At 37.4% G+C, this 18602-nt stretch overlaps 1 protein-coding gene across 5 annotated transcripts in view; it reads right to left on the reverse strand.

Moving 5' to 3' along the window:
- PPM1B (protein phosphatase, Mg2+/Mn2+ dependent 1B) overlaps window positions 1–18602 on the reverse strand; it is a 94445-nt gene that overhangs the window by 24801 nt on the left and 51042 nt on the right. For 4 of the 5 annotated variants that reach the window (XR_015137030.1, XM_086327175.1, XM_086327176.1 and 1 more), the window contains exon 2: window positions 7612–8471. The exons of the other annotated variant lie outside the window; for it this stretch is intronic. Coding sequence is in view for 3 of the 4 variants with exons in the window: in XM_086327175.1 (XP_086183301.1) it covers window positions 7612–8457 (846 nt within the window). In the remaining variant the exon portion in view is untranslated. The remainder of the gene's footprint in view (window positions 1–7611; window positions 8472–18602) is intronic. 5 annotated transcript variants of the gene reach the window in all.

An 18602-nucleotide genomic window follows, 5' to 3' on the forward strand; every position in this document is an offset into this window, starting at 1 on the left:
TATAGGTTGAGTCTTAAGAAGACTTCGAAAATAGTAATTCTCTGTACAAATTCTTATGCTTTAATAGAATCATCATGAATATATAAATTCTTAATATCTGGGGGGAAAAAAATCAGGATTTCCAAACTGGCCCAAATGAATTTTATCACTTAATGAAACCCACCAAAACTTTCATAATGACCTAGTATACACTGGCGGGCACTTCCTGATGGTCCAGTGGTTAAGATTCTGTGCTTCCAATGCAGGGGGTATGGATTCAATCCCTGGTTGGGGAACTAAGATCCACACGCCATGTGGTGTGGCAAAAAAAAAAAAACTACACTGGCTATATGAATATATATATCATCGCACACACACACACACACACACATATATATGAAGATATACACACACATATCCCACATATACACTCTATGATTCCAAACAGCAATACATCCCATAGGAATCGGGATTTACCATGTAAATTCAGGTCAGGAAAACTCTTTATACCATAGATATTCAAGAATCAAGCATCACATGAATACCAATGACTTTTTAAAGCAATTTTATGAATAAACAGAATTACCACCTTACATTTTTAGAAATCCAGTTTCTTCTACTCTCTATTTTGTTAACAACAGTGTGAGCATTGTTTACCCATTCTTAATCTATCATATATATATAATTTCCATTAGATTTTTATAAGTTATAAAACGTACATCCTATTATTTGGAAAATTAACTAAAAGATAATTTCAAGAAGTTTAAGTACCTGGAGATATTTAAAGAAAATAATTTACATAAACATCTCAGCATGTGTCATTTCAACGATGGTATTTCTATTTCTACATAAAGACGCTACTACTGCTGCTAAGTTGCTTCAGTCATGTCCGACTCTGTGCGACCCCACAGACGGCAGCCCGCCAGGCTCCCCTGTCCCTGGGATTTTTCAGGCAAGAGTACTGGAGTGGGGTGCCATTGCCTTCTCCGTACATAAAGATGATCTTCCCCTAAATACAAAGTATGGGTGTACTTCATTAATTTTTATATAGCAATTTATATAGCAATTTAAAAAGAGCCTTTCCTTTATGACTCTTTAGTTTTCTAGAGATAAATCATCCTTGCATATTCAGTATACATTTTTTTGTAAAGTCCACAAATGAAATATGCAAAAATCAACTTGAACAATTACAGCAATCAGCCAGATGTTTAAAAACTGATGACTTCAGCACCTTTTCATTTTTTATGACAACAGCACAGCAGCAGTGCTTAAAGGAATCAGAACTATTTTAATAGATAGTTATGGGTCAAAAGCTTGGCGTGCTGTAGTTCATGGAATTGCAAACAACAGACATGACTAAGCGACTGAACAACAGATCAAAATAACCAGTGCCCCTGCCATAAGTAAGGGTATCTAAAATTAATCAGAAAATAATTTGATGCTGTTAGTTTTAAAGTTGAATGTTGCATGCTTCTGAAGCATTCTGGATCAAGTCCTGAGCACAGCATATGAAATGGTCTGTGAACAGAATCTTATACTACAAAGTTGTAATTCTTTAAATCACTTTTTTAAAATCTGCCACTCACTGTAGTTATTACATTTACAGTGTTCAAAACAGCCAATTTTAAGGAATAGCCCAAATTTCCACCTACCCAAGAAAGATGAAGGCTATCATTACTTCCTTTCTAAAACACTCAATTCTCCCACCATTCCCTTCTCTTGAATCTATATTTCCCTTTGCACAAATTTACCTCTTCATTTCATAATTGTCAGAACTAAAATTTATTGAGGACTGTAAACCAGATACTGTTCATGCACTTGCCAAAAGCTATATTCTTAGCAACTCCATGAAGAAGATTATTATTATCTCTATTTTATAAAATGAAGAAACCCATGCTTTGCACCAAATGGCAGAGCACAACTCAAAACCAAGCTGTCTGGTTCCAAAGAGCCTATGTTCTAATACTGAAACTGTGGTTCTAAACACGGTACCAAAAAGCCCCAGGAAGCCAAATGTCCTCAGAGATATTCTAAATGAGGGAGGGAAGGACATAGCAATATTCAGTATCTGTGAACACTCTAAACTAGTTTGAGGTAGTTCACACTTTTAACATTAGATAGCGCTATAGTCCTCTCAATGACATTCTCTTTTCCCAAAGCGGAGGTTCTAGGAGTTACTGAGATTAAAGTCAAGTCCTCCAAGGGTGGCACTATCCAGTGATTCCAAGGCTTGAGAAGTTGTGCCATATCCAACAGGTGCAAGCATGTCCTATTATGCAATTATTGTTTTTAAAAGAATGGAATAAATGTTTTCCCATGTATATGTATTATTTTGTTAAATATTATTTGTACACTCATTAAGTTTGGATCTAACTACTTAATACTTATAACTGTTAGATATTAATATGGTTAAGTAGCACTACAAAAAAACTTACTGAGATATTCAGACACCATCAACAAAGAAGGTTTCGGAATTTCTACATTACATATACTGTATTTTTACATCCTTATCTTCCATACTTCAAAAAACCCAGCCACACTCCACTCTAATACTATGTCTACTTTTGCATTATTTATGATTACATTTTCTGAAAACTATAATCAAAAAGCTTCCGAGTTTAGGGTTAAACAACTATTTTAAGGGGTACAGAAGTACATTTTTCCACGTTTTATCAGTGACTTAGATTGATATTGCCTTTTGAAAATGTTATTAATTTCCCCTCAACATAATCCAATTATCAGGTATTATATCTCATTCTTTAAAATAAATAAGCTTCTAATAGGTGGTACATAGATTGATTAAAGGAAATCAAATTATATTTTTAAAAAACTTGAACAAATATTGACTTTTATGATTAAGAAAAACAAAGGGCTAGCAAAGTAACATGCATACATGACCCTACCTTTTATACTTCTATTTTTATGAATAAACACAGAGAATTATTTGGAAGGATATATAACTGTAAACAGTGGCTAACTAAAGGGGATGAGACTGACAAGGAGAGACGTAAAGATTAATAACTTCACTTCAAATATCATCTTGTTTAAATTTTTTTTTATTTTGTAATTACTGAAAAAAGAAAAGGAAGGTCTTAAAAGTTTCCCTTGGGAAAAATTTTTTTCATCAAATCTAATGGGAAACTTTGGTAACATACATGCAAAGCTTAACTCAGAAAGCTTCAATTCTAGACTCTGCTTCAAAATTCATCAAATATCTGACTTACAGCTTCTCTTTATTAAAAAAGTCTTTTATGACAAACTTCCATTTCCTTACTTACAAATTGGAAATAAAAATTTTTACTTTGTTCCCCTCAGAAGGTTACTATGAGGATGAATGTGATCTATAAAGTTATTAAAGGCCATGCAAATGGCTATTACATATTCTATTCCACGGGCTTCCCTGGTGGCTCAGACAGTAAAGAATCTGCCTGCAATGTAGGAGACCTGGGTTTGATCCCTGGGTTGGGAAGATCCCCTGGAGAAGAGAATGGCAACCCACTCCAGTATTCTTTACCTGGAGAATCCCATACACAGAGGAGCCTAGTGGACTACAGTCCATGTGTCACAAAGAGTCAGACACAACTGAGCGACTGACACTTTCACTTTCATTCTATGCAACCGGAAATTAGTTAGCATAAACACCAGAAATGCTACTAGCACTGGCAATAAAATGGAAAAGCTGCTTCCTTAGGGACCATTTTCCCCTAGAGTTAATTATCTAAATAGGGTAATACCTGACCAGAATCATCCAACTCTTATAGCTTCATATTGCTGAATAGCAATTCTGAAAAATGACCATCATAAACAATAATGCTAGCTACCTGTTACGGTTGTTGTGAAAATTAAATAAATTAAAATGTGTAAAAAGTGCTTAAAATAGCATATGGCTCACAAAAAGCAATTTATTGATACTACTGTGATTACAATGGTTATCATAATACCCCAACATTTCGTGAGTTAACATATAAAAATCCCTGTAAACTATTAGGGAATGATAAATGTTAAAAGCGTTAGAAAATTTAACACTTATTTATTTATTTATATATAGCTGAGCCCCAAGGCTTGCAGGATCTTAAGTTCCCTGACCAGGAATCAAACCCAGGCCCTGGCAATGAAAATGCCAAGTTATAAACAGTGGATCATCAAGAAATTTCCAACACTTAACTTAAATCTATTATCAGAAAAAATCTTAAAAGCATCTAGTTAAAAATTCAATCTACTCCATTCACACTTTCTCCTAAAGCAGCTAACACCTGGACCTAGAGTATACTTATTTCATACTAAGTGAAATAAGTCAGACAGAAAGACATATCAACGATTGCTTATACGTGGAATCTAAAAAAAAAAAAAAAAGTACAAATGAATCTATTCACAAAACAGAAATTGAGCCACAGAAAACAAACTTAGAGCTTGTTAAGGGAAGGGGGGAGGGATAAACTAGGAGACTAGGATTGACATATACACACTGCTGCTGCTGCTAAGTCGCTTCAGTCATGTCCGACTCTGTGCGACCCCATAGATGTCAGCCCACCAGGCTCCCCCGTCCCTGGAATTCTCCAGGCAAGAACACTGGAGTGGGTTGCCACTGCCTTCTCCAATGCATGAAAGTGAAAAGTGAAAGTGAAGTCGCTCAGTCGTGTCTAACTCTTCGCGACCCCATGGACTGCAGCGCATCAGGCTCCTCCGTCCATGCAATTTTCCAGGCAAGAGTACTGGAGTGGGGTGCCATCGCTTTCTCCATATACACACTACTATATATAAAACAAGGAGAAGGCGATGGCACCCCACTCCAGTACTCTTGCCTGGAAAATGCCATGGACGGAGGAGCCTGGTAGGCTGCAGTCCATGGGGTCGCACAGAGTCGGACACGACTGAAGCAACTTAGCAGCAACTAGATTCACTTTGTTATATAGCAGAAACTAACACAACACTGTAAATCAACTATACTCCAATAAAAAATTAATTTAAAAAACTGTTTTAAAATTTATTCTACCACACACACACAAAAAATCAGCTAATACCTACTGAGCAATTGCTCAGGGCAAGCACTGGCCAACACACTTTCCATGGATTTTAAAATTTAGATTCAATCTTTCAGACTAAATTAAAAGCAATCATATGCTCTATTTTAATCCTAGTGTTTTAAATACTGCTAACTGGTGGCTTTACAATATAAATTAGTGGAAGGACAGTATTACGGAGTCAGAAAAACAGGAATGGATAAGAGCTTTGTTTAATTCCATAAGTCGCATGTGGTGATTCAAAAAATTCACCTCTATTCCGTTTTAACACAAAAGAGCTAGCTAGGCATCTCAAAACTGATTTCAATATAAATATAACTTCATTCAAAGGCACTAGATAGTCAACTTCATTCAACTAAATTCAATACAGAGATCTGGCATTCCAACCCCTTCTCCCTCTTTACTATCATTTATCATTTCTAAGATTCTGCAATTCTGCCTAGAATCGTTTAACACCATCAACAAAAATATTTAATCACTTTAAACCAATAAAAACCATCAAAGGAAGATACACCACCAGAATCATTTAAACCCCATTCAAAATGGCTAGGTCAAAATTCCTGAAAACTAATATCCTTTATAGGAAAGAGACTGTGCAGTTTATCCAGAATACAAACTTCTCTCCTTACTCTAAATTACAGACATAATAGATTTCTGGCTATCCCCTCAAAACTACGTGTCATTCTGCTACACAACTATGAAAAATGATTTTGATCAACAGATACAGACATGGAGATCTCTCTACAATATACTGTTGAATTAAAAAGCAGACTGCAGAATAACAAGTATAATGAATTCCTTTTTATAAAAATATACACATTCAAGGCAGGCAAAGAAGATGAAAAAATAAGTACCACAATTAAGACAATAGCCCACTTAGGTCGGTGGCAAAATTTTCAAGCGTTCCTTTACATATTCTGTATCACCTTAAAATATACATATACACCCTATATTATCTGGCCTTTTTTTCAATAAACAAACTTTTTGTTTTAAATAATTGGGGAAAACAGTTTTCAGTTCCCAGTTAGGCCAAAAAAAAAAAAAAAAGCCTGCTTTCGTCTCAAAAGGCCGCACGTCAGAATTTCTCCATACAGAGTCCAAGGAGAGAGACAATTTTAGAACAACTTACTATTTGATCACTGACAACCATCAATATTTCTGTACTTAATTCATCCAGAGAAGCAAAAAAGATACAACATGCTTTAAAACCAAACAAACACACGAACAGTAGAGTACTAGAGATACCATCAAGAAAAAAGCTGGAAACACCAGCCCTTTTATTTTCTCTTTTTGAAGGTGTCTCTTCCCATCCTATGGAAAAGTAATAGACACTTCAACAAAACCTGAGTATTTCCATAGACCCAGAGACCTTTAGAGAAGCTTCCTGGCTATGCTTGTATCTTTCACAGCAACTTACATGGTGAGGAAATAGAGTGGTTCTAATCTAGACAGAGTCAGTCAGTCAAAATCTTTACATCACATAACCAAAGGTTAGTTTTGTCCTGATACCTTCTTCAATCAGAGTCACAGAATACTTACATATTTTAGGTTCTGGTCAGATAACTCAAATTTTAATTGACTGCTATATAGATGCTGTCAAAAGCCCACTTGAAATTACTGAATATTTTAAAGACATTAAAGGAAATTGCTAATTACCTGTTAGTTTGGATGCTCCTGTCTATTACTCTATCGAAATAAGATTCATATAATATTGCAAATGTAAATTAAACTTTAGTGTTCCATAGGAATTCTTAACAAGATTGCATTTTATACTAGTCTTTGGTTCTCTAATTGGGAATGATAAAGGCATCTCTATGGAAACAATTTTGATTATCTCCTATAAAAGTAAGATATTATCCACCATGTCATATTTACACAGAGTCACATGTAAATTCCTTTTAGGTTTTATGGCTAGAAAAAGCTTCTTTTACTACTATAGAATAAGAAATATACAACTCTTACTTCAGTTTCTGTCTTAGCTGCTAGTAAGGCTAGTAGGCTCATAGCTAAATTACAAAACTTTACTTAGTTTAAGGCTTCTGTTATATCTTCCAATATTTTATGTGGCTCTTGATCTTTTGTGTATCTAATATACAATCTTGCTCTTTTTTTTTTTTTAATGAAACTGCTACATAATCAGGCATAAGACAGCTATTGCCGGGAGTTCCCTGATGGCAGAGTATCAGGATTCCAAGCTTTCAATGCCTGGGCTCAGGGTTCAATACCTGCTCAGGAAACAGATCCCACAAGCCGAGTGGCCAAAACAAACCAAAAAAGACAGGTACTGCCAATGTTGAGAATTTTAATCAAGTCACAATTGTGTATAGATGTCTCTGCCACAACAAGTCATAAAGCACTTAAATGACAATAAATGCCATAAATTTATTAAACTTAATTTTCAAATTAGAAGGTTTAGACAAGTGAAGATGGCAAAAAAAAAAAATTTCATTTCTGGGGAAGAGAGTAACTTTAAAATACATAGGACTTAGTTAGGATTTTCCTAATGAAAATATTAAAAGCTTTAAAACTTAAAAGTTTGCTTAATCTTACTTACCATGCCTTTTAAAAATTAATAGGGCATTTTAATTGTAACAAAAAAAGACTTACATACCTTATGTAAACAAGTGTCCACTACCCAATTGCACACATTTTCCAGGTCATCAGATACCTCAAGCCTAGATTTAACAAATTCACAGAGCTCCTCATTACTCATAACATCCCAGATCCCATCACAAGCCAAGATGATAAATTCATCCTCTTCTGCTCTTAAAATTTCATAAACCTCAGGCTCTGGAGAAACAAGTTGTTCTGTTGGGCCCTTGCCATCAACACACTTGTAATCATAGTCCCCCAGAGCACGAGACACTGCTAATGAACCATTAACACGCTGTATCATTACGCTGCCTCCTGCATTTTGGATTCGCTCTTTCTCCCTTGGGTTGCAAGGTTTGTGATCTTGGGTAGAAAAGCAGACTTGTCCACTCCTATACAGAACAGCCCGTGAATCGCCACAGTTGATGAAGTAGATGTGCTTAGGTGAAATCATAACTCCCACTGCAGTTGAACCGCTCCTGTCCATGCCATTTCTGAGGTCTGAAAAGTTACGCATGTATTCATCAATCTTCAAAAAGCCAGTTCTGATACCATTCTTGACATTTTCCACTGAAGGCTCAAGAGCAGATCCTGACTTTCCAGCTGCCCTGAAGTCTTCGTTGTTCGTGATGTGTTCTAATAAGTGTGTTGAGCAGTAATTTGCTACTCGGGATCCGGCGTGACCATCATAAACTGCAAAAAACGACCAGTCTTCCAAGCCGTGCGGAATACCTACAACAGCTGTGTGCGCATCTTCCATTTCCACTCTCCATCCTTGCATGCTGCTCAGGCCGTAACGTAAACCATTCCCAGCACCATGAGCATTATGTTTCTCAGTTTTGGGTTTGTCCAAAAATGCACCCATGTTTAGTAATAAATCTGAAAGGGGGAAAAAATGTAGATGTTACATATTTAAATTAAGAGCATTTATCAACAATAGTTCATCTATTTTCTAGTTTACTCCTAATCTTAAGTGTATTTTTCATTATTATCAAAACTTACAGGAACCACAACAAAAAGAAACCAAGAAAACTGCCCCACACATACTTCTTCTAGAACAGTGGTTTCTCAATCCTTACACACTTGAGTCTCCAGGGGTGGGACCCAGATATCATTATCTTTTTAAAAATGCCTTTCTAGTGATCTGCATGTGCAGCAAGCTGAAAACCACTCACTGTTGTTGGAGAAAGGAAAACCAAGAAACAAACCTGTTTTTTTTTTTAATTCAGTTTATAATTTGAGAGTTAAATATGTAAGATGGAACAATGAGAATATTCAAAACTTGGCAACATCTTGCTCATTAATGTAGAAAAGTATGCCAATGCATTTTAGAAAGATTTCCAAAAGTAAGTGTTATAATCAAGTATATTCCCCCACCAGAGATGTTGAAGACAATCCCCAAAATTAATTAAAACAAAATCTCAGTTTTACAAATATGTGATTCCATCTAGGTTGTACTGCACATCAAATAAAGAACTTTACTTGGACTGACGGAAATCCATTAACCCATAAAAACAAATATAACTTTAATGATGTGCTGAAGAGCACACTACTTAATATTGCCGAGTTTACAATCCATGAAGTGGCATTAGGACAGCTTTTACTCAGTGCTTTTACTGAGTGAAAAAGTAAACGTGCTTTTACTTTTACCCATGAGAGAACTGTGAAATCCACTACACATCACCATCCTCCCAACTTCACTTTTAGGATAAAATCTTTTCAATTTTAAATGGCCTGGACTAGAGCAGTGGGAATGCGAATGCCTTGATATGTTTTCCATATACAAGCCTGGCCCTAAGACTCCTGAGTTGTGTGACCTTAGTAAGGTTTTTAGTCTGTTATACCTTAAATTCCTCCTCTGTCAATGGGAATAATAACAATATTATCTACACCTGACTTCCGTGGTGACTCAGACGGTAAAGCATCTGCCTACAATGTGGGAGACCCGGGTTCGATCCCTGGGTTGGGAAGATACCCTGGAGAAGAAAATGGCAACCCACTCCAGTACTATTGCCTGGAAAATCCCATGGATGGAGGAGCCTGGTAGGCTACAGTCCATGGGGTCACAAAGAGTCGGACACAACTAAGCGACACTCACTCACTACACCTGACAGGGAAGAAAACATTAATATGCAGTGCTTAGAACAGTTCCCGAGACATAGTAAACACCACAAAATGTTTGCTGTTAGTATTGGCTCAAAATGCAGACTTCCACACCCCCATTTCCCTGCCCCCCAGCAGACTTTATATGGGGCCTTCTAAAAAGCATGCTGGTGACTTAAGAATTACATTTTGAGACATACTAGCCTAGATCAACTTACTTTCATTTGGCTCTAGGTATCTTTGAGAGAGCTCTTTTTCAGCTGTAACTGTTACCTAACTATAATAAAACTATATATTCCTAAAAACCCAATGAACCACCATATATAATATTTGTAAATTGTAGCAATCTTGTAACTTTTCATTATATATAATACTGTACTAATTATTAATTTAAATACAAATGTTTATTTAAATGCATTTTCAAAAGGCAAAGTTTTACTCTTACCTAAAAATAACTTTCATTCAAGTATAATACACAAGTATTGAGAACAATATAACAGAATATGCTTATTTTTTAACACACTGGTTTAATATTTTGATACAATGATTTGAAAGCCTAGTTCTAAGTATATTTTAGATGGTTTTTAATGCCTATTTCACCTGAGAAAACATCACCACCTTATAAAGATAGCTAAATGCAAGTGAAACTGAATTGATAACTGTATTTATCACCCACTCTTCAGTCCCAACTACCAATTACAAAAAAAGAACTTATTTGTCATTTCCATTATCTTGATGTTCTTCAAATTAAGGTGCTGCTGTTTCAAATTTCAACAAATGGGCTCAAAAGTCACCAGAACTCCTCATTTAGAAGAGTTTTAAAAATAAGTTTTAAAGTTTCTATCATCAAATTTGTTTTTAATTTAGGAATAAAGAAAGGAGAAAAGGGAGGAGGGGTATTTAACAGAAACTATAGTAAACTCTAAAAATTAAAGGGAGACTGGAAGGACAGTTTGGAAAACCATCAGGAAACAAAGGAGCCCCTAAGGCTGGGCAGCCAAACACTTTGAAAATTACAGCCTTGCCTGGGGCTGCGGTGATTTCTACCTTCCTTTCTCAAAGTCACTTACTCAAGACTCAAAGTTCAGTAAACTATTAACTACTCGACTGAGCTTTGGTCACCGCCACACTCACTGGCTGTAACCAGGATCGTATTCTTTTACAAATTAGTAATTTGTTTTAAAGCTTAAAATTGATCTCATTTTAAAGTTAGTGTTGTCCCATAATGATTTAATTATTTAATCATGAAATACATATTTATTTTATACAATGTATACACACAGCTAAAGAGTACTAAATACCCACATACCTTCCATATAGTTTTAAAAATACAACATTATCAAGACCACTGAAGCCTCTTATTATTTCTGAACTTTATAATTAGTGTTCCTTCTAGTCTAACTATATTTATGTTGGTTGTTTAGTTTTATGTTTGACACTTTACACTGATGTAAAATACAATATGCATTACTGCTGCAGCAGGCACATCAGGTAGGGATGGAAAGTGGTCAACGTACAGTTTGGGAAAAAGAAACTAGAGACAGAATTAAAGTTTTAAAGATGGGACCAGGGAGTCAAGACCTCTTGGGTCAAGAGCCCTGTTCCTCGGAGCCACATCAGTATCTGTTGTGCTACGATGAAGTCAGCCTCCTGTGTCCCTGGTCACATCTCCCATTTTATTGATTACTTTAAACTGTTATTTTCTTGTACGAGGGCTATCACCTAGCTGGAGGTCATAGACCCGCATATGCCTTGGGAAAACATCTCAGTGTGTGCACAAGCAGTGTTCTGAACTTGCCCTGACCCAGCGTTCCAAGGTCCACACTGTTTTTCCTTAGCTTAGCAGCGTATGACAACCCCAACTGATCAACCCAATGTACTTTGATTTGGGTTATGCTGTATTGCTGTATTTTGCTTTTATTCTTTTCCCATGGTGATTTTCTCATGGCTTAGCCACAGCAACAGGCAGCTGACTATTCACCCCTGCATATCCCCTTTTGTTTTTGTAGCAGAAGATATGTTGATCTCGCAACTTCTTTCTTCATTAGTTCTCGGAGGGTTTTTCGCACTCATCTGAGGACTAAACAGATGATTATATAATGAAACAGCAAAACATAGCTGGTGTTTCAATGAGACCACCTCCGATGCCTTTGAGGACTCAATGAGTTAAGGCCCTCTGTTTAGTCCGTGAAGTGTATCTGTATCTGGTAATAGTCTGAAAGAAGCATGTTGCATGCCAATGATTTTTGCTTGTAGCTTTTTAATATCTAGTGTAAGGTTGTCAGCACATGGCCCTTCAAGTGCCATCTAACCTTTTCCCAGGACTATTTAGATTGGTTATATTCCTGGGGGGGGGGGGCAGGGGGGAGGGGGCACGTGTCACACAAAGTAGTAATGTTCCAGTCACACATTAAATGTACTTGTAATTTAAGATTTTGTGCTTCTTTTCCTAAGAGTAGCACTGAATTTTCTAAATCCACCAAACTGTTAAAATCCTTATCTATATGAGTTTGGGCTCCCCAGTATACGCTGAGATTTTTGTGTATGTCTGGAGACAGTCTTTTTTGTACCTTGATGAGGCTGTTTAGAACCCAAATGTCTCCCATTTCTGGCGAGACAGAGAGAAAAGAAAAATGTTTTAATTTTACCCACAGGTGTAAATCACTAAATTGTTTAAACCATCAGTGACTTGAGGAGAAGAAGTTTTTTATACCTAAAAACAAAGATTAGAAGCCAGTAATATGTCAGACAAAAAGTCATGAAAATTGCAGTCATATTTCGCAGCCTGTTCAATCTCATGTAACCAATCCTTCTGTTTTGTGGTCCCTGCCTGACGACAAAGGACGTCAGTGAACGTGATAGTCTCTAAGAAGCTCATGAAATTTTTGCCAGTGTCTGTACAACCTGTCCAGCAAAGTGGGTGCCCTGATCACTGGAGATTGCAGAAAATGTATTTTAATCTTTTTTTTTAATTGTGAGATATTAACCCTGTAGCCAGGAAAGGTTTTATCCTATCAAATAAAAGTGAGGTTTGTTAGGGAGCCAGGAAAAGCCAAGAGACCGCCTTGGATTTCCCATAGCCCCGACTGTCTGGTTTATAGCCATTTTTTATCCATTTTAAATTTTCTGTTGAGGGGTTAATTTTGTAGAAGCAGAATGAGCTTTGTCTATGTGTGCCATAGTTTCCATAGATCATTGTGATATAACATTCATTTATTTTATCAAAATAACAAAAGGTTTTAAAAGCAAGTATGAATCACTTAAAGACAAAGAAATTTACATAGTCTGTTATCAAAAGCCATATTCCAAGATGACTTTTTTTTTTTAACCGGAAGAGAAAATCAAATTTCAGATTGGTACCAGATTATATTCATTGTGAAACAATGGTTATTCACTTAGTCAAAGTAACAATACAAGATTTCAAAGGCAGTTTAATGTCTTTAAGAAACTTGTATCATGTACAAAACTCCCTTCCACTTGTCACAAACCTTTTTTATACTTCTTTATTTATCACTCTATTTGCCCATTCAGAGAATAGCACCTGTAAGTTCAAATGTACTTCCTTTTCCTTAATAGAAAGTAATGCCATTCCTTATACCTTTCTATTAAAAACACATCTTACTTTCCTTTAGTAACCACGAACTGTACTTTATATCATCATTCTGTAGATTGGTAAGTATAATTCACCCAAAGCTATGTCATCTGCAAAAGTATCTTCACAAAGTCAATAAATAAACATTAATACCAGGTATCAATTTAATAGTGAATATTTCCCAGTTCACACAAGCCTGGAATTCATTTTTAATTTTTTGAATTTATAATTGTTTGATTCGTAAGCACTTACTTCTCTTTAGGCCAATTAAATAGAGCTCATTGTCCAATCAGCCTTAAGCAATTCTGTTCAAGGATGAAGGCGCACTCATAAATTTAGACAGACATATAGGCAGAGATCTCATAGTTTTCTGCTTAATATTTAAAATGTCTCTTTGCCCCTTCTTTTTCTTCTTGGTTTGAGTTCTACCGATTTGTTCATGGCTGGAGTCCCAGATAGTGGGCTGCGTATCCCAAGGACACAATAAGAGTTAACTTTAGGTTTTTTCCCAGGCCTGTTTTTGTTTCTCAGGCAGAACTGGAGCTCCAAAAAAAGTATTTTAACAAGCCAACATTTTTTTTTAATTCCACATGCAAGAAGAACCGGTTTTGCAATTTCAAAAAAGACTTCACTTTAACCAGTTTTCTCTGGAGTCTAAAGAATATCATGGCCATTCAATATCAAAAACGTCATCTCTCCTTTTTGTAGTCATAGTTTCTTATCTAAAATTTAAACCAGTGTTCGAATTGGCTCTGCTAAAAGGGGTAATGTTGTCCCAGTAGGGATTGTCTCTTTGGGGAGGTGAGATCTCTTAAAGTAAAGAAAGCCTGTCCTTTAACCTCTATTTTCTCCCAGGCTCTTATGCAGTATCACCTCACCTGTTCTATAGCCTGATCTTCCACAAGCACTTGATGTTGAGTCGTCCCCCAATTTCCACTGCCTATCAACTGATCTAAAGGGATCTATCTGACTTGGTCATGAGCAACCACAATCAAACAGGGACCCTCAGCTAGTCCCTGCACTATTCCCAAAGTAAAAGGAGAATTTACTCCATAACTCTGAACAGCTTGCCTAAGTTCCTTTAGTATTTTGAAGGGAATCTGTGTACAGCCTCATACACCCCATTAGAATTATTAGGATCTTTCCAAGGAGCTACTCATTCATGTATTGTCATTGGAAATGTCATAGTCATAGCCTCCAAGTCACCCTCCTGTCGAGCCCACCAAATACCTTTCTGGAGAGGTGACAGAACCGTTGTCCATGGCAAGGAAGGAAAAGCTTGAGTCACTCCAGCCTTTAAGACAGGAGGAGGAAGTGGAGGTAAAGGAAATTCGTCCTGCCCAAAAGTGCAGAAGGAACTGTAGCTTTAAGAGCCTCCCACGTTTTTTGCTCTCTCCCCTCAGGCTTTGCATATTCAAGTTTTCCCTTTAATGGGGTTTCACCTTCATCCTCACTCCCTCTGAGCTTTCTGGGGTCTGAAGAGGTTCTAAAATAGATTTTTTCAGTGTCCAAATTGACCAGACAGATACAGGCAAGGGCACTCCCTTGCAAAGAAGTTTCTCTAATTTACTACCTACCTTCTCCCAAGTTCCTAAATCTAAAAGTACCGAGAGAAAGGAACCATAAGCAATGTTTCTCAATGGTTTGTAAAAGCTCCAACAGCTAGCCCTGGCTTATTTTTGTACCCCCCACTCCTCTTTAAAAAGGTGCCTTAAGAGGCATATATACGGCCAGTACAGTTTTGAGCTTTCTGAATTTCCCATATATAATCCTGGTTTCAATGCCTAAGAGAGTGTTATTTACCGCAAAGGGGGATTTTCAGAGGCCTCACCCTACTATTCTTCAGGATCATGCACCGCTTCAATCCATCACTTTCATGCCCCACGTTGGGCGCCATTGCTGCAGCCAGCACATCGGTAGGGATGGAAAGTGGTCAACGTACAGTTTGGGGAAAAGAAACTAGAGACAGAATTAAAGTTTTAAAGATGGGACCAGGGAGTCAAGACCTCTTGGGTCAAGAGCCCTGTTCCTCGGAGCCACATCACTCTTAGTGTCTTGGCAAGCAGAAAGTATCTGTTGTGCTACGATGAAGTCAGCCTCCTGTGTCCCTGGTCACATCTCCCATTTTATTGATTACTTTAAACTGTCTGCTATTTTCTTGTACAAGGGCTATCCTTCGCTGGAGGTCATAGACCCACATATGCCTTGGGAAAACATCTTAGTGTATGCACAAGCAGTGTTCTGAACTTGCGCTGACCCAGCATTCCAAGGTCCACACTATGCTTTTCCTTAGCTTAGCAGCGTATGACAACCCCAACTGATCAACCCAATGTACTTTTATTTGGGTCTGGGATTTCTTTGGAAGGAATGACGCTAAAGCTGAAACTCCAGTACTTTGGCCACCTCATGCGAAGAGCTGACTCACTGGAAAGGACTCTAATGCTGGGAGGGATTGGGGGCATGAGGAGAAGAGGACGACAGAGGATGAGATGGCTGGATGGCATCACTGATTTGATGGATCTGAGTCTCAGTGAACTCTGGGAGTCGGTGATGGACAGGGAGGCCTGGCGTGCTGCGATTCATGGGGTCGCAAAGAGTCGGACATGACTGAGCGACTGATCTGATCTGATCTGATATTGCTATATTTTGCTTTTATTTTTTCCCATGGTGATTTTCTCATGGCTTAGCCAGAGCAACAGGCAGCTGACTATTAACCCCTACATATTACTCTAGTACTCTTATTTCCAGCTCAACACTGCATTTCATTCACATTGATGGAGAGAGCTGTAACTCATTCACTCTGGATCATGGAAAAAGCAAGAGAGTTCCAGAAAAACATCTATTTCTGCTTTATTGACTATGCCAAAGCCTTTGACTGTGTGGATCACAATAAACTGTGGAAAATTCTAAAATAGATCGGAATACCAGACCACCTGACCTGCCTCTTGAGAAATCTATATGCAGGTCAGGAAGCAACAGTTAGAACTGGACACGGAACAACAGACTGGTTCCAAATAGGAAAAGGAGTACATCAAGGCTGTATATTGTCACCCTGCTTATTTAACTTCTATGCAGAGTACATCATGAGAAACGCTGGGCTGGAAGAAGGACAAGCTGGAATCAAGAGTGCTGGGAGAAGTATCAATAACCTCAGATATGCAGATGACACCACCCTTATGGAGTGAAGAGGAACTGAAAAGCCTCTTGATGAAAGTCAAAAAGGAGAGTGAAAAAGTTGGCTTAAAGCTCAACATTCAGAAAACTAAGATCATGACATCTGGTCCTATCAATTCATGAGAAATAGATGGGGAAACAGTGTCAGACTTTATTTTGGGGGGCTCCAAAATCACTCCAGATGGTGACTGCAGCCTTGAAATTAAAAGACCCTTACTCCTTGGAAGGAAAGTTATAACCAACTTAGATAGCATATTCAAAAGCAGAGACATTACTTTGCCAACAAAGATCCGTCTAGTCAAGGCTATGTATGGTTTTTCCAGTGGTCATATATGGATGTGAGAGTTGGACTGTTGATGCTTTTGAACTGTGGTGTTGGAGAAGACTCTTGAGAGTCCCATGGACTGCAAGGAGATCCAGCTAGTCCATTCTGAAGGAGATCAGCCCTGGGATTTCTTTGGAAGGAATGATGCTAAAGCTGAAACTCCAATACTTTGGCCACCTCATGTGAAGAGTTGACTCATTGGAAAAGACTCTGATGCTGGGAGGGATTGGGGGCAGGAGAAGAAGGGGACGACAGAGGATGAGGTGGCTGGATGGCATCATCAACTCGATGGACATGAGTTTGGATGAACTCCTGGAGTTGGTGATGGACAGGAAAGCCTGGTGTGCTGCGATTCATGGGGTCGCAAAGAGTCGGACACGACTGAGCGACTGAACTGAACCGATATGCCACTGTATGCTTATTCCACCCCTTCCACTGTCAACGACTATTTGAGTTATTTCTCATTTAAAAGTATGAAACAGTGCTGTTTAAAAAAAGAAAAAATCATGGTGCAAATTTTCCTAGAAGATATACCTAAATTTCAAAGTTCTTAAAGTTCATTTAATATATATTATCTTTTTCCCCCCCTCAACAAAAATCACAAAACAAACCATCTCCAAACATTTGTTTCCTAACTGTTCTTTTGCTAACAGTACTCTCTCTCTAAAAAAAAGTTTACTTTCTTAGTAAGCAAACGTCATCCTGAAATAGCATGATTAAGAGTGTGTATTTTCTTTTATCCAAAAATATCTGCATAGCAATTAGTAATTACTATTTTAAGTTCTCTAACTCTTCAAAAGCAAAAATCTTTGCTATGAGATAATCATCATACAAAACTGTATGTGGCAGACTGTAACTTCTTGGTCATTTCTCATTTCATTCATTCACAGTAAGCCCTCAGTATCAGCTGCTTCCACGTCTTCAGATTCAACCAACCACAAGTTGAAAATACTAGCGGAGGTGGGGTGGAATTTCAGGAAGTTCCAAACAGCAAACTCGAATATGCCAAGCACCAGCAACTTTTACATGGCATTTATATTGTATTAGGTAATCTAGAGCTGATTTAAAGTATACAGGAAGGGGAGGTTGTGCATAGGTTATATGCAAATACCACACCATTCTATATAAGGGACTTGAGCATCTGCATATTTTGGTATCACTGCTGTAAACAGCTCCCTGGATTTTAAAGTTAAAGGTCTTGTTTTCATAAAATTAACTACACTGATGACCCTAACAGCTCTGAACTCCTGGTTCAATTTCTCTGCTGCAGTAATTTTCCTAGGAAGGATGCAGTGAACCATTTTCACCTTAAGTGCCTATGATTTTTCTTCCATAAAAGGCTAATTTTTATGAAAGAAATATTTACTGTTGAGAATATACTTTTGTCCAGCATCTCTTTGCTATAACTCTTCACTCCCCACCAAAAGACAAAACTTAGCAAAGAGTAAGGGAAAATGTTTTATTTTAGTCAATCTTAAAGTAGAGCTCCCACATATAATTGGTCTCATACTGTTTTCATCAACTTGGCACTGTTTACTACATGTTTCAAAGACATCTGATGACAAAGGAATGTATTTTAATTTTTGGCCATATATTCTATGCATTATTTCAGTCATTTTGACCAAGGCCTGAAAACCTAGTGTTTCCCCAGTGGCACGCTTTCTATCTTTTCCTACTGAACAAGAAACCTCAAAGGGCCTTGTAAACATCTACAATTAAATTTAGAGAAATTCTGTAGGACCGTATTCAAAGTTGTATGGCTCGATCAAACACTTCTGGGGGAAAACTTCATAAAGCTTAGTTTTTATCCTCAATG

Source organism: Bos grunniens, chromosome 11 (genome assembly GCF_055505025.1).
Source record: "Bos grunniens cultivar Pamir isolate PY7600 chromosome 11, Bosgru_T2T1.0, whole genome shotgun sequence".
Taxonomy (NCBI): Eukaryota; Metazoa; Chordata; class Mammalia; order Artiodactyla; family Bovidae; genus Bos; species Bos grunniens.